The sequence below is a fragment of the Arachis stenosperma genome, chromosome 2 (assembly GCF_014773155.1).
Source record: "Arachis stenosperma cultivar V10309 chromosome 2, arast.V10309.gnm1.PFL2, whole genome shotgun sequence".
Taxonomy (NCBI): domain Eukaryota; kingdom Viridiplantae; phylum Streptophyta; class Magnoliopsida; order Fabales; family Fabaceae; genus Arachis; species Arachis stenosperma.
Window position 1 is genome coordinate 102,882,813 of NC_080378.1, and position 17,093 is coordinate 102,899,905.

The window sequence follows — 17,093 nt, forward strand, 5'->3', positions numbered from 1 at the left end:
CATGTTCCAATCTATTCCTTCTTTTTTGTATGAATCTGATCAAAGAGACTTCAATTCTTTTCACATCCCGAAAAAGCAGATGCCTGGCAAAGAATATGAACTGCCATGTTTTGTAAACATGGAGCAAAACCACCAAACAACCTCCACCATTCATCTACAAGTTACAATCCCATAACTACTCAACTATTAGTTATCAAATTAAAGAAATAAAAACATAAAATAAGTTACTCTTAAACAGATATTCTTACTAGGTTGAAGTCTTTTTGCAGCTGAAAAAGCTTCAGGTCTATCAAAACTTTTTTTTTTATCTCTATACAAGTGTATTTCTTTCATTGTTTCAACTGAATCTAAATTACTAACCTCCCAATGCAATCTAACAAGACCAAGTAAACCTCGCATGACATCAGGTGCTTCTTTATAATTTTTATCGAAAAAGAAGGTAGGATTCAAGAAATAAGCCGCTGCATGGAGATTTTTTTTAAATGTTTGTCCCATTTTGATTTGATAATCTCTGTGTAAGGCTGATATGCAATCTTACTATGACTGAACATTTTTTTATTGCATTTTCTGTCCTCATTATACCTTCATAGACATATCCCAATGATGGTTTATTATTAGCATCAACAATCCTCATCAATTTAATCATCGGACTCATAAGTTTGCATGCAGTAAAACAATCATCCCAAAATTTGTTGTCATAATTGTACTAACAGTTCTACCATTAGCACTCCTTCCTAATTTGTGTCCAGTAAAATGTCCAGTAAATATATAAAAATTCATGTACTTTGAGTAATGCAGAGTACATATGCATGTTCATGAAGAGAAAAATTCTCCGAGATACAATTTTTCAATGAAAGGCGTTCAGGAGCATAATTTTAGTGTACTTTTTATCAGGTTTATTGTTCATCTTGGTGTTTTGTGACTTTTGCAGGTTAAACTGTCAAAAGGCAGCCATGCGTAGCTTGCGACTAGCTAGAAACCATTCGGCCTCTGACCATGAAAGGCTTGTGTATGAAGGATGGATACTGTATGACACAGGTCATCGCGAAGAAGCACTAGCAAAGGCCGAGGAGTCCATTTCAATCCAGAGGTCATTTGAAGCTTACTTTCTGAAAGCCTACGCCTTAGCCGATTCAAATCTTGATGAAGAGTCTTCAAAGATTGTGATCAAGCTCTTGGAAGAAGCACTTAGATGTCCTTCAGATGGCCTTCGAAAAGGACAAGTGAGTTGTATTTTGATTCACAAGCAACAATGTCAGCTTAATTTTAGTGTTGCCTTCATCTCAGTACATAATATTCATACCATTGTTTCACATTTCAGGCATTGAATAATTTAGGGAGTGTCTACGTAGACTGCGACAAGTTAGACCTGGCAGCAAATTGCTACATGAATGCGCTCAACATCAAGCATACACAAGCGCATTAGGGATTAGCGCGTGTTCATCATCTTAAAAATGATCGCAAAGCTGCGTATGATGAGATGACAAAGCTAATAGAGAAGGCGAGAAATAATGCATCGGCTTTTGAGAAACGTTCAGAGTATTGTGACCGTGATATGGCAAAGAGTGATCTTACCATGGCAACAGAGTTGGATCCTCTACGCACTTATCCTTACAAATACAGAGCAGCAGGTTCGTTTGCTTTCTCTTTTTATTTTCTATTACTATTTTCATTTGCCTTTTTTCTATGTTAAGCGTTTAACAGTCAATTTAAGAGTTATATTCGGAGTTTTAATTTGGGTCAACTGAATTTTTAAGAGTCAATTTAAGTTCGATCTTAAATTTCAAAGATCAAATTGAGTATTAATACTCGCTATAAGTATCTTGGTAGAGTAATAGGATTATGATATGGATGATGGAGATGAATGTTTGAAACATGCTATTAGATTTTATCACTGACCTTGAAACCTGTGTGTGCCAGTGTTAATGGATGTTCATAAGGAGGACGAAGCAATAGCAGAGCTTTCAAGGGCCATTGATTTTAAGCCAGATATACAATTGTTACATCTCCAAGCAGCATTTTATGATTCAATGGGTGATTATGTTTCCACCGTCCGAGACTGCGAAGCAGCCCTTTGTCTGGATTCCAGCAACGGCGATATGCTCGAGCTTTGCAACAAAGCTCGAGAACGTATTATAGAAGAAAAGTGAGAGAATTAGAAATTAAAAAATTCACAATTTTTGAGTGTCCTCAACGGGTACAAGCCTATTCTTGCCAACCTATACTATTTTTAATTGTTGATTAGTAATCATGAGTAATTACTTGCGTGATAAGGTTTCTCCAGAACCGGCATGGTTGTATACCTTTCAACCGATGTTCTGCGAACAATAGAAAATAATTTGGACCGAATCAGAAAAGAAGTAGAGAAGCAGGATAGATTGTAAATATATGTAATGAATTATAGTTTTGTCTGTATATGATTGATTGAATTGCAGGTAGCTTATAGCTATTTGCTGCTGCTCTGTTTCATCATGTCCTAGCAAAAAGGATAATGATAAAATACTGCAGTTATACAAAACATGTACATGATATTCAAAATGTGTTGTTGTGTAAGCTCAAGATTTAGAAGTCTGCAATTATTATTTTTTTTTTGGCCAAGTAAATCAAATGTCAATTCATCTTGTGTTGTATCAATATTTTTTTTAAATCTTCTCTTTATTATATACACAATTTTTCGGAATAAAGTTGTTAACCGGAATTATCTTTAAATAATATTATTTACTAAGTAAAAAATATAATACTATTTGTTAATTTAAACAAAAAATTAAGTTTTCATATATTATACTTTTATATCATTCCTTCATATTTATAATTTATAATTTTATAGTAAGTTAATTTTTAGATAGCACTACACTCTTAAATACATTAGCTCGCTTGCTAAATGCTAATAATATTACTAATGACATAGGCATGAATAAACAAGTATCTTAATTGCAATTTTTAGAGGTTGGATCGGGTTTTGAACTCAATTTCTATAGTAATAAATATAAGTGCAATTGAGATTTTTGAAAAGTTAATCTCACATTTTGACATTTTAAAAAGAGTTATTTTTTGAAGATGACAGTATGATAAAAGTTGTAAGCTGTGTTTAGTGACTTCGGTGGTTTTCCTTAACCAAGTTATTGTCTATGAATCGTTGGCTCATTCTTCAATAGATATCCGATTAGAACTTCGGACACAAATTTGTGAAAAAATTTTTTAATGTTATTTCTCAATATGGCAGGTTAAGAATTAATTCATCGTAGATTAGAATTTTATTTAAGAGTTTATTATTAGCTAATAAATTACTATATGCACAAGACAGAACTTTAGTCATTGATATTTATTTAAACGAACTAATGAACTAACGATTAGACTAACTTGAGTAAGTTAAATTTGTGAATTCCTTTTTCTTATATACCCAATGAGGATTCCTGGTTGAGGCAAGTTACGAAAGCCCATGAGAATAAATCTAGTTTAGTTGACGAACAAAAATGTTGCCCAAACTCTAAACAAAACGAGTTGTTGACCAAAAATAAAAGATATGTTCAAACAAAAAATTAGTTAAGCCAAAAATAAGTCCAAAAGCCAAAAAAATTAAAAGATGCATGTCCCGGTAGACTTTCTAGATATTATTTCCATATCTATATTGAAATTTGAGTTAATAAAGTTTCTAGATATTATTTCCATATCTAAATTGACATTTGAGTTCATAAAGGGAAAAGTGAAAAGTTAATCTGCATGATTAGTAACTTTCACTGGAAATAAAAGTTAAAAATGATCAATTTTATTTTTCACATTTTCACAAAAAAAATTCGCTTTAGAATTTTTTTTTTTGATGTTAATTGATACCTAATTATATTCAAATGCAAAAATTAAGCATGGAAGTATGTATAATTATTTAGCATTGCTTTTTGTTGCAAAGGTGATATAATTCATGAGCCAATACCCTAGGTATGTATTCTTTCAACAAGAGATTCATAGTTTCTCTTGAATCTTCACACGTGGAAAGCACTTTTCAACACACTTGCATTGTGACCACTTTAAAAAACCCTCAAAACTTTCTTTTTTCAAAGTAGTTTTTATTATTTTCACCGTATGCCCGTGTCTCCAACTGCAAATTAAACCATATTTATTCCACCCCCGTCTGATTTCTTTTGTTAATTGTTTGGTAGAAAATACTTTTCCAATATTTGACCTTAAGATTTTATCCTACGTATTTAAACAGTGGGGGCATTGAAATTCACCACACATACATGCATGATGATCGGATTGGAATTTATGTATGTGCTGACTAAACTACTCATATCACTAGTTTATATATATTAAAGAAATATTTCCATTTTCGAACAAATTATTAATTGAATAAAAAAAGATAATATATCCTTGCATCTTTAATTTTGCTTGAAATTGAGTAATGACATTTACAGAAGACTGCAAATACTAGTTACTTTTTGTAAAGTAGGTCCTTTCTCTATTAAAATCTACATGCTGCGGTACATCTATATAATATTAATATTTGGCACATGCTATTATCTGAGACAATAATAAATTGATTCTACGGCAAACACATCAATTTGATTTACGCTTTCTTATATAAATGTCGTGCGGCCAACAATAGCTTAATTGTTTAAATTTTAAAAAATGTTTTTGGATTTGTATTTATATATACAAGGTTCTGAAAATTAAAAATCGGTCATCTAATAATTGATCCAATTGATTTCAGAATCGTCTTGCAAAAATTAATAAAAAATCGATCAAATTGGCAGTTAACCAGTAAATCAGCTGAATCAGTCGAATCTTTTAAAATTCAGGTTTTTCAATATCTACTAAAACGGTGTCGTTTTGATGCAAAAAAAAAATTCATTACTGATTACCACTTACATAGCTAACCCACCCAACTCATTTTTGAAGAGCCACTCACCACACCTCCTCAACCCTAATTTCCTCTTCCAATCTTCTTTTAACAAACTCCACCATCCCTACCACAATCGATGCCAGATCGAAACTATTGTCAACAACAAAAGGAACTCCAAACGGTCAAAAGAAACTCGCCGTCACGGATCGAAGCTACTGTCAGCAGCGTCGTCATCTGGTCTTTTGAAGCACGGTTTGAAGATTCTGTCAACGTCATCGTCGGGCATTTGTTTTGCCTCCGTGAATTCTAGGCCTTCTCTGCTCTCTGCCGTGGCGAGTTCTTGTGTATTTCAATTAATTTTTTTATTTTGTTAATTAGCTATATGAATTGAAGGTTGCTACAGTAAGCAATTTAGTCCATTGATTTGAATTCAGTTAATTTTTTTATTTTATTAATTATATGAATTGATGCATAGTTCTTCTGCTTTTCAGTTTTTTATTTTGTTAATTATATGAATTAACCATTCTATAATTCCGAATTTTGCGAATATAATTTTGATATAAATTTAATTTTGGATTCTGAATTTTGAATGCTATATAGAATTTTGATATAATTTTGGATTTTGGATTTTGAATGTTAAATAGAATTTTGATATAATTTTGAATTTTGGATAGAATTAACATAATTTTGGATTCTGAATTTTGTTGTAATTGCTGTAATGGATGAGATTTTATTTTGCTGTATGTAATTTATATATTGTATGTAATTTAGATGGAACAACACAAAGTGATCAACAACTACAAAATAATGCCATCCAAGAATTTTAAATAAGTTCCTCTCAAAGAAAATTTAACCCGGCTTGAAAATATTTTACTGTGAAGTACGACAAAAATCACAAGGTGCAATATACATGCATCTTTTATTTAAATACTTATAATGGAGGGGGTATATAGAATGAAATATCATCTTACAAAATTTTCTGGACAAATTAAAGTATGTAACAAAGTCACTGAAGAGGTTGACCTTCAATTCAAAAGGCTTCTTATGGAAAAAAGAAAATTTGAGGAGGAATCTTATGGTATGAAAACACAAGCACAAGAGTCTGAATCGCCTAAATACAACCTGTTGTTCATACAACAACGGGAGTCAAAGGAAAGAGAAGAGCTATATTGCTACACACATTGAAAGTTATTTTAAAGAAAGGACTACTCCAAGTCTCAACCGACTTTGAAAAGTATTTTGGCCAGTAAAAAAATTGTGCAAGGCTAATGGAACGATTTGTAAGGAAAATTTGCAAGCATTGATGGTAGACAAATATTTCACTTCTCATAAATTAGCTAAAAGGGCTAATGAAAAGATTGTTAATTCAATTGTCTTGGATAGTAAGTTTTGACAAAATTGTGTTATCACTGTGAAAATTGTTGGTCCTCTTATTAAGTTGTTGAGAATTGTTATGCTCATGAGAAACTCTCTTTGGGATACGTGTATCAATGCATGCAAAGAGCCAAAAATGCTATCAAGACAATGTATAGAAATCGAAAAGCTTTTATACACCATATACAAGTATCTTAAAAATGCGGTGAAATAAGCATTTGAAGCGCGATCTCCATGCGGTGGCGTACTTTTTAAATTTAGTTTTTTTTTTTCTATAGTGAGGATTTTATTGAGAAGGCAAATATCTTGAGATTTTTACTTGATTTGCTTGATGTTGAAATACTTTGCGATGGCTCAGTTGCCGCAATGCAACAGATACAATTGTATCGAGATTATAAAGAAAGTTTTGGGAGGAAAAGTGCCAAAAAAGTGACAACAAGACTCGAACCTGATAGATTTTTTTTCCAAGTTCAATTTAGTTTGAAAGTTTAATATGTTGAGTGATAAATATTAAACAGTATTTAATTTTTATATCTATGTAGGTGAATGATGGAGGTTACATGGTAGGAGTACTCCTAATTTGTAAAAAATGACAATTCGCCTTCTTTATTAAATATCTTCTTCATTTGGATGTGAGAGGAACTGGAAATTTTTTGAACAAATTCATTCAAGGAGAAAGAACCGGTTAGATCATCAAAGGCTAAGTGACATTATTTATATGACCTATAACTTACGCCTTCAATTTAGGTTGCATCGAAAAAAAAGGAATTATGATCCAATTGACATTCAAAGTATTAACACGGTAGATTTTTGGGTAATGCCAGATGAGAATGATATTGAATTTATTAATGGAGATGTTGAATGCATTAAAAGTTTAATATTCACTGATAATGTTAATATATATTCTAAGCAAGGTTGCGAGAACTGGATCGGTCAATAAATCGATAAAATTACTGGTTTATTGGTTCACTGGTTCAACCGAGGTTCAACCGGTTTAATTAAATATTAAATAAAATTATTAAAAAACCTATATATAATTTCAAATATATAAATTCAACCTATAATCTTTCATCAATAGAGCTAAGATGTTATGCGTTTCATACCTTTTAAGACCAAAAGAAATAACTTAGATAATAATTACTTATTGATTCCAAGAACTCCTCCAATGACCCCCAATAGCATTGTTGCTAGTATGTCGCCGGCGTTGTATGTTACCTTGGGAAGAACCAACATCATACATTATCAGACCACCTTCTCCGAATAAGCCGCATTTCCTGGTGGCGCAAAGCTGAATTGCAGCTCTTAAAACAATAGCAACTACTGCTGTGGTGAAAAATGTCCTCCACCAAAGAGCACTGCTCCACCTAAAGAAAAAGAAAGAAAATGATGAGTTTTCAGGCTATGCTATGTAACATCTTTGTTTGCTACTCTTTTTACACATTGATGATCAAAGCAACGTAACTCTTACATCTAGTTAACATTTTATAGAAAATGATAGAAAAATTGGATTGGTAAGTAAGTTTTTCTTTCCCTCAATATCAAATTTACAAGCTATAGATAGTATGAGATTGAGAGAGTAAGAATGAATAGTCTAAGCAGAAATAGATAGATACCATGAAGCTGCCTCTTCAAGGGCAAAGAGTGTAACACCCTAACTATCAAAGTATCACGCTTCCAACTGCGCCACTCTGATAGCTCGAGTATTATGATGACTCTTCTAATATTTAATACTAAAATATGAGCATGTTTAAATCTTAAAACTGCATAACCTTTCCTAAACACTTTTTCGTTGAAAACATAAACATACATGTACATACAAATCAGATACAATATATATATATATATATATATATATATATATATATATATATATATATATATATATATATATATATATATATATATATATATATAACACTAGTTTACAAACATACATATCATAATTACCCATCCCTCTTACAAATTTAATAAAGATAAAGGCGAGGGAAAAAATAATAACTATGATAATACAAAGATATCGAATAAACAGAAAATAAACATAACTCTTCTGAAGCTCCGTCATCCATTTCCTGAAAGGGAATAACCTGTAGGAGAGTGAGAACGTCTTCCTCGCTTGTTCTCCCTATAGGATTACAGAAATTGCTATAACAAGATGCGTAAAATAAATTATTCTTAAAGTACAGTGATCATTGCTCATCTTATGAGTCTTTCCAAAAACCTTGGATACACATTCGAAATCCAGAAAATTCATTTTTGAAGACTTGGTAAATTTCTCAAATGATTTAAAACAAAAAATCGATCGAATCAGCGGTTAAAAAAACGGGTTAAAAAATCGATCGAATCAGCGGTTAACCGGTGAACCAATCAAACCGGCCAGGTTTTTTAAAGGCCCGGTTCGCTATGGACATGGAGAACAGCGTCGTTTTGCTCGAAAATAAAAAGGCAAAAAGCAACATACCCCCTCCCCCTTCTCTCTATCACAAACCTAACCCTAAACCCTATCAGAGCATAGGAGCATGTCAGGATCCCTCTTCTCCATTGCCGAGATACTCTCCGTCAAACAGAGGCTGCCGTCGCTGCCGAACTAGCCTCAACCGAGCCTCCCACTTCTCCCATCGGCGTCACTCACGTGCGCAGAACCCACGGGCACGTTCATTTTCTTGCCGGTGCTCTTCGTTTTCAATCGCAATCTTTTTCTTGTCATCACGGTGGTTCGTTCTCCTCTCTACATCTCTCTTCAAGCTCTCTCTCTGACTTCACTCTCTCTCACCCTCACCCAAGTCGCATGCATTGAGGAATCAAAATCACAGTTCATAGCCTTAGCTAGTACCCACACTCACCCTCACCACATTCTCCATCGCCGAAAACTCACGTCGGCTCCAGCGTTTACACAGTCGCGGTTCTCTTCCTGTGCTGCCGATGTTCTCTCCCTTGATTGGTGATTTTGTTAACAGGGGAGGTTGTTTTTGTTGAGTTAATTACTGTTGATTATTGATAAATTTCTGAGTTAATTTTGTATAGTCTCCAGTCTTCCACTGCTTCAATTTCATTTTTGCGAGTTGATTGTTTTTCTGGATTAATTTTTTTTATTGTTGTTTGTTGTTTTTCTTAGTTAATGGTTGTGCTTTTTGGTTAATTAATTTCTGAGTTATGTTGTTCTATATTATATTGGACAAATTGGATTGAATGATCTGATAATTTTTTTGGCAAGAGAAGGTCAGATTCAAGAGATGGGTATCAATTTCTTCGAAGTTCTTCCAATGTTCCTCGTTCCTTTTCTTTTTTTTTTTTGATTTAGCTGGTATTAGATTTTCTGTATTAGACTTGTGTTAGTTTTTTGTTGTTTTTGGGCCTTGGACCCATCCTCATCATCCAGAAAAAGAAAAGAAATTATGTTTTCAATTTTTTTATAAACTTTGATGTTTCATGAATATTTAATAATAAATTGTAGGTAAGTTATATATTGAATTTTCATTTTTTAGTATTTTTATTTTATATTTAATTAAATCGGTTCAACCACAATTCGATCCCGGTTAAACCATTAAACAATTCAACCAGTTACTCGACCGGTTCATTGATCGGTTCGATTTTCGCAACCTTGGTTTTTTCATCAGTTAATCAGGTCTAGAGTGATGGACAAAAAAGTGTGTAGGAAATATCAAAAGGAAGAGCAATATTGCAAAGCCCAAATAGTGGTCCAGGCCCATGATCAAAGCATTCAGTTCATTCATTCACTATTGGCCTAAAAAATGGTTGCATATTAATATCCAAAATGGAGAGAAGCAAATTTTTTTTCCTTTGAACCAAAACTAAAACAACCAAACTCAATTTCTCTCTTCTCTTTTTTTTCTACTCATGTAATTACTTCCAAGAGTAAACAATAAAAGGTAGCTCTTATTAGGGCTCAAATCAAAAAGAAAAAGTGGATTACTAAAATTAAGAAACAAAAGGAAAAGAAGAAAAAAAAAGTAAAAAATTAGGGCTCAAAAACAAAGATCAAATCCAAAGGTGAATCAAAAAATCATTTTCTTCTTTGTGCTTCATTTGTAGCTTGTTGAAGATGCTTTCCTCCTTCATGCACCGAATAGAAAACTTGAAGAAAATAGAGGTTATGAAACTCTATTACAAATCAATGGTCAAGAACCAAACTTGGAGCCAATATATTGATGAATGACTCAGACCCTTGAAGAAATTTAAAAAATGAAGAAAGAGAAGCAGTTAGGTAAGAATGCATGTTTGCTTTATTCACTGTTGTTGTCAAATCTCCCTTCTGTGCTGCTGTTGTTGTTGTGTTATTTGGAGAAGAAGAAGTCAAAGCTGTTCAAACCAAGTTTCAAGCTTTGGAAGCTTTACTCCTCTATTAAAGGAGTAAACGGCCATAGATTGGAGTAAGAGTGAGCACACGAGTTTGGATCTTCATAGCTTTCAAGCTAACACTTCTTCTCTTTCATGAGTTTACATTAAATTTTTTGTTCTTTAGAGTTCATCTTTTTTTGTTTCTTTTCAATGAAAAAATGTATATTAAGTGAGGAATCAGTAAAAGTCATAAAGAGAAAAGGCAAAGAGAGTCATAAGAAAATGTTAGAAAATTATATCAAAACTCTTTTGTATGTTTTTTGTTTTGTACACATGATCCTGAGAGAATTCTCTTACTAAATTGGGTGAACACTTAGTGGTTAAAAGTCTAGGAAGTGAATCTAGCTAAATCTAGTTTGGGTAGAAGCTGGATTTGTCCTAGATAGGATTGGGTTGAATTCTAAGGAAATTGATGTTTTTAATCTTGTGAAAGTGAAAATTCTTCCATTGTTGTAGGAGAAACTGGATATAGGTCACATTACACATGGTGGCTGAACCAAGATATATGACTGTGTGATTTTCTCTTTACTCTTCTACTGTTTTTTTTATGAGACAAAATAAAAATATCTTCTGCATTGTTTATTTATCAGAAGTCACATTTATTCAAAAGTAAAGAATTGTTCTGTTTTTGAATGTATTATGAAGAGGCAAAATAAAATTATCTCCTAAAATTTTATATTAACAGACTAAATAGCAATTAAATTTCTATTCCAATCAAAAGTAAAAGCAAAAAATAAAAAAATAAAAAGAATGTCATAAATTTAACCCCTTCTCTAAATTATTCACAAAACTTCAGTACCAATTGTATTACTTCATTGCATATTTTTTTCTTTAAACTCATGCAGTTAAATAGCATCTTATTATACTTTTTGTTGGTGATAAACTTAATCCAAACAAAGTAATAGGACATTTCTTATTTATCCAACACAACTTAAAATTGTAATAGAAAAATAACTTAGACTCAGTCAATAGCTTAAAAATAAAACTTTATTTTAGCCTATAAATGTAAAGCTTTTCTGGGTTGGAATAAATATCCATATCTTAATTGTTTTCTATTTAATTTAAAAAATTTTCAATGACCTAAATAAGCGATTAAATTTAGAATTCCTTTTAAGCAAATCATTAAAAACAGATTTGAAATAGAAGTAATACATTGTTGGTTAAAACTTAAAACAATTATACAAAAGACAAGTTATTTTTGTCTCATAATGACAATAATTAAGATAGAGCAGAAAAGACCAACTTGCACTATTATGTATCTTTGATTCAATTACTTAGTATAATGTGACTTGTATCTAATATCCACTATAACAATAATAGAATATTGATTATAATTTCAAAAAAATTACATTCAATTTTTTAGAATTCTTTCTAATACTATCAAAGAATACACAATTTTCTAACTAAATTTGTCACCACTAAATTAATTTAAATACTCTTTCAACTTAATAAAGAGACCCAAATTTTTTAAATTTATGACACAAAATAGAAATTACATCAAAAAGATATGATATAATTTATTTTTTTTTAATTTATCTCTCTTTATTTTTTTCGTCAATGACTTTTTTTTTCAAATTTTCACATATTAATCTTTTTTTTTAAATAAAAAAAGATAAATTAAAAAAAATATTACATTCAATGTAAATAATAAAAGAAAAAAAATATAACAAAAATGCTCTAGAAAAAACTAAATTTTTGCTTATTCCTTAATCTCAAAACTTGGTAAAATACTCTTTTTGTATAGGTATATTGCTTCTAACAATTAAAGCTTTTCTTGATAACAAATTTTGAACACAGCAGATGGGATTGTGATTATATTTTTCTCCCAAATTAGAGTGTTACAGTAAGATAGTAGAAGTGTGAAAATGCAGAAGAATAAAATTACAATAACAGAAGAACGTGATGGGTGTGTGTTGTTTTTTTTTTGGATAGCCACATTTATTCTTGTTGTACTAGTTAAATTAACATTTTTAATCTTTTCTTTAGCTCTAAATTTTTATCTTTGCTCTCCGTCAAATGAATGTAGGGTTGGAAGTGAGTCGAGCTGAGCCGATCTAAACCAAGCTCAAGCTCGACTCACAAATAGTGAGCTTGGCTCAAGACTCGACTCATTAGCAATCGAGCTTATTTTTTAAGCTCAAGCTCAGCTCACCGAAAACTCACGAGCTGGCTCAAATAACAGAAATATAATCTATAGTTCTATATTAAAATATTAAAATTTTAATATAACAAAATAAAAAAATGCATCCATATATTTAACAAACTAAAACATTAAATCTTATACCTATATATATATATATAGCTCAAACTCAGCTCATTTAATTTATGAGCTCAATTCCAAGCTCAAGCTCAGCTCACTGGCTCACGAGCTAAGCTTATTGAGCTATTAACGAGTCGAGCTCGAGCTAGCTCATGAGCTGGCTTGACTCACTTCCAATCCTAAATGGATGAAAAGAAACTTTTCTTCCCTCTTGCAAATGCTTTACCGGAACTGATATAGGAGAAACTTTTAGCAATAATAAACTATATTATTTGTTGAAATTGGTTCAAATAGCTGTAGCTTTTGAAAGAGCTTAGTAGCAGAAATGACACAAATATCTAACACAAGAAGAATATGAAAGCACTCATAACATAATGTGGCAGCATCTATAACAAATAAATATAACAAGTAAAGAAATAACAAGAACACACTGACATTTTAACGTGAAAACCTTTTCAATGTGAGAGGTAAAAATCATGGGCCGTCCAAACCAATGAAATAGCTCCACTATAATCAAATGAGGTATAAGAGGGTTTCAAACAAAGTACAGAAACGTGCATATAACTAGCCAAAACATCAAAGTACCAAAGCTTACAAATGAGAAGCAAGAAGATGAAAAATACCCAAAAATAGAGTAGTTGTTCGAAGTCTATTTCTCTCTTTGCAGATCTCCAATTAAAATCTTCACCGTTCAAAATGAAGAACAAGATGAGTAGAATCTGCAATCCACATTTCACGTTGATCCAACGGTGGAATAATGAGAAACTGCTGTTCAAAGATTGCTGCTCTGTGTAAAAATAGGAACCTATTTTCTCTTTTGCGAAGCCAATTTCTCCCACTGCAAACCTCCAATCAACATCTTCACCAACCAGAATGAAGAAAAAAATGAGGGAAACACAGTTCAAATTTCAAGCCGATCTAACGGTGAACGAATGAGAAACTGTCATTTGAAATGTACTGCTTTGGATAAAAACGACAATTCTGTTTTTTCCTTTTCTTTCTTTCTTTGGTGGCTAAACTCTCACTCTCAAATTAACCCCAAAATCTGATTTGGGTAGAGACACTAGGATGCAAGAATACACCCAAAAATTAGACTTGGATCTCACAAAAAAAGAAAAACCCGAGCTTTTTCTTTAATTTTTGTCCAATATGAATAGCTGAAGTGCTAGCCTTTTTATCACCAACAAATTCTAATATGAACAGGCATAAATAAAATACACATCAAATAAACGTTGGTCTTTCAAATTCAATCAAATAATCTTTGTCATTATCAAAAATAGTTATTCTTTCCTAAACTCAATAAATTTTTTAGTGTAATCATTTTTCAGTTTTTTGTTGATTTCTTTTAAGTGCGAGAACTTTTTTTTCTTCGGTGAACAAGTGCGAGAACAAATCTTCATTATGTTTCAACCTTTGTTCAAGTTGGGCTTCAAAATAAACATGACCAACACGCATCCAATGTACACTGATCTTCTCTTTGGTTGGGCTATCATCATATTGGGCTGTTTCCCAAGATAAGAGTTTGTCTAAGCCCAATAGATATATTATTTTACCTGTGTCCAAAAACAGATTTTTATCAAGATGAATTGGTCAAATGCCAAGACCAAAAGAAAAAATTGGTCAAATGCGTGAAAAAACTTGAGAAATTAGGGTTTTTCTTGTTAGAGTCAGTGAGTTAATAAAGGAAAAATTATATAAAAGTTTCTAAAGAACTTTGAGTTTTACTCTACCACGCTAAGAAAAGGGGCCAAACTTAGTCCTCATTTTACTTCATAGTTACTCCGACAATCATCCGAAAATTTCGGCCATCAACATAATCTCTTGATAACTAAAGTACCACATTCAATAGAAATGTCACTATACACACTGTCATCCAGATATATATCGTTGTCATCTATCACCATGCATAGACCCTCAAAAATCCAAAATATAGACATAGTCCTTTTCCAAAAGTGTGTGTTGTGAGGTGTGAGGTGGGAGGAGTGCTGTATAGTGGACACACATGCAGTCATGTAGGGGTGTTCGCGGTGCGGTTTGGTTCGGTTTTTGAAGGAAAAGCCATCCGATCCGATTGTTTAATTATGCTGCGGTTCGGTTTGGTTCGGTTTTTTTTCAAGGTCATCCGAACCAAACCAAACCAATTAAAATCGGTTTGGTTTGGTTCGGTTTGTTCGGTTTTTTCAATCAAATAAAAAAAATTCTGCCATACTATTATGCAAAGTCATAACATTGAAATCGACAAACCAAAATACACAATAGCTAACAAAGTCTTGATCTAATGAAATATAACGACTACAGAATTCAAATACGACAATTAAAGAAGTTTAATAGTTCAACAGTCAACACAACTGAAAATAAAAATAAATTGTCATTAGCAAAGTTATGGTGTCTTCTCCAACAAAATAGCTAAACTTCATAATGCAAACCAACCTGAAATTAAAAAAAAAAAAGTTACATAATAAGAACAACAACAACAATAATAATTATAATAATAATAATAGTATAAGGAAAACAATTCCTACCATAACAACTTAACAAGATGTACTTTAATCAGACTCAACACCAGAATCTTCTTCATTGGGATCACGAGTGGGTGCAACTTCTACAAAATATATAAAACAAGAAACAATCATAACAATTAATATATATTAATAAAAACTAGATTAAAATAAAGAAAATTATAAGTAAAAACTTAACCATACCTAATTCCAACTTCTCCAATTCCTCGATGAGTTCCTCAAGGACAAGTTTTGGAGAGTTTCGGAGCCAATTTTGGGTACAAATTAACGCTTCAGCTGTCATCGGTGTTAGAGAACTCCTATAATTATTTAACACCCTTCCTCCAGTACTAAATGCCGATTCTGAAGCAACTGTGGAAACTGGCATGGCTAAGACGTCTCTTGCAATCAGCCCAAGGATTGGAAATTTAGTGGAATTCACTTTCCACCAATTTAGAATGTCGAATTGCACGCCACTCTTCTCTAATGCCTCCATAAGATATAACTCCACCTCATTCTTGTTAGCACTCTCATTGAATTGCATTTCCTTCTCAAATTCCATAGCAAAAGAAGTTTCATGTGCCTCAAGCTCTTGTGTGCTAATTTCAGGAGGATCTTGCCGAGTAGACCTTTGATAGTTATCACCAAACAGCCTGTAGCTATCAAACACCCTAAAAAGCGTCTCCTTCACCTTTGAAGTTAAGAATTCAGCATCTTCTTTTTCATACAACTTTTCAAAACTCCACTTAATCAATTGAAGCTTATACCTAGGATCAAGAACAACTGCAATGAAAATCATCATGTTTGTGTTCTTTATATTTCCCCAATACTTATCATACTTGGACTTCATTTTCTCAGCCATGCTTGAAAGTACCGTATCCAAGCTTCCCATCCAATGCTTAAGTGTAGACAATATTTTACAAAAGTCATTAAAGTGTTGAGAAGATGTCACAAACGTTGAACCAGAAACTTTGTTAGTAACCTCATAAAATATTTTTAAAAACTTCACAAAATGCCTTGCATTCTCCCAATCCTCAGACCTAGGAATCCCACCAGCCATCATAGCATACTCAGAATCTCTCTCCCCCAAACGTTTAAATGCCTTTTGAAACTTCAAAGCACTTTCAAGCATTAAAAAGGTAGAGTTCCACCTAGTAGGAACATCTAAATGGACAGTGCCTTTTTCCAGAATTCTAGCTTCCTTAATCATAGTTTTAAATCTCTCAGTACGACCAGGTGATGCACGCACATGCCGAACTGCATTTCTAATCTTTAAAATTGACTCATGCATTTCTCTCAACCCATCATTCACAACAAGATTTAAAATATGAGCACAACATCTAACATGTAAAAACTCTCCCCTTAATGGATGTGAGTTCCAATCCTCCATTCTATTTTTCAAGTAAAAAAGTGCAACATCATTTGAACTAGCATTATCAACAGTGATAGAAAAAACTCGGGATATCCCCCAGCTCAACAAACATCTTTCAATCTTCCTACCAATTGTTTCCCCCTTGTGATTATTGATAGCACAAAAATTCAAGATTCTTTTTTGCAATTTCCAATTAGCATCAATGTAATGAGCAGTAAGGCAAAGATAGTTCAAGTTTTGCACAGATGACCAACAATCAGTTGTCAAACAAATATTTTGATTTGGTTGAGAGAAAACAGACTTCAACTTAACTTTTTCATTCAAATAAAGCTTCCAACAATCCCTAGCAACTGTGAGCCTTCCAGGAATTGGAAACTTGGGTTGCAAACAACTCGT

The 17,093-nt window shown here is 32.3% G+C and overlaps 1 protein-coding gene and 1 long non-coding RNA gene across 2 annotated transcripts; one reads left to right on the forward strand and one right to left on the reverse strand.

Moving 5' to 3' along the window:
* The first annotated feature begins 612 nt into the window (after window positions 1–612).
* Window positions 613–2,465, forward strand: LOC130960235 (ethylene-overproduction protein 1-like). Its single transcript, XM_057885579.1, has 3 exons — window positions 613–1,223; window positions 1,322–1,631; window positions 1,921–2,465. The coding sequence occupies exons 2-3, from the start codon at window positions 1,481–1,483 to the stop codon at window positions 2,148–2,150; spliced, it is 381 nt and encodes a 126-aa protein (XP_057741562.1). The 5' UTR covers window positions 613–1,223; window positions 1,322–1,480; the 3' UTR covers window positions 2,151–2,465.
* Window positions 2,466–15,236: 12,771 nt separating this feature from the next.
* LOC130962088 (uncharacterized) lies at window positions 15,237–15,881 on the reverse strand. The gene is made up of 3 exons (XR_009079712.1): window positions 15,530–15,881; window positions 15,350–15,429; window positions 15,237–15,257 (listed from the first exon to the last, which is right to left on the reverse strand). It is a non-coding gene; the product is annotated as an uncharacterized LOC130962088 (long non-coding RNA).
* Between the last annotated feature and the right edge of the window lie 1,212 nt (window positions 15,882–17,093).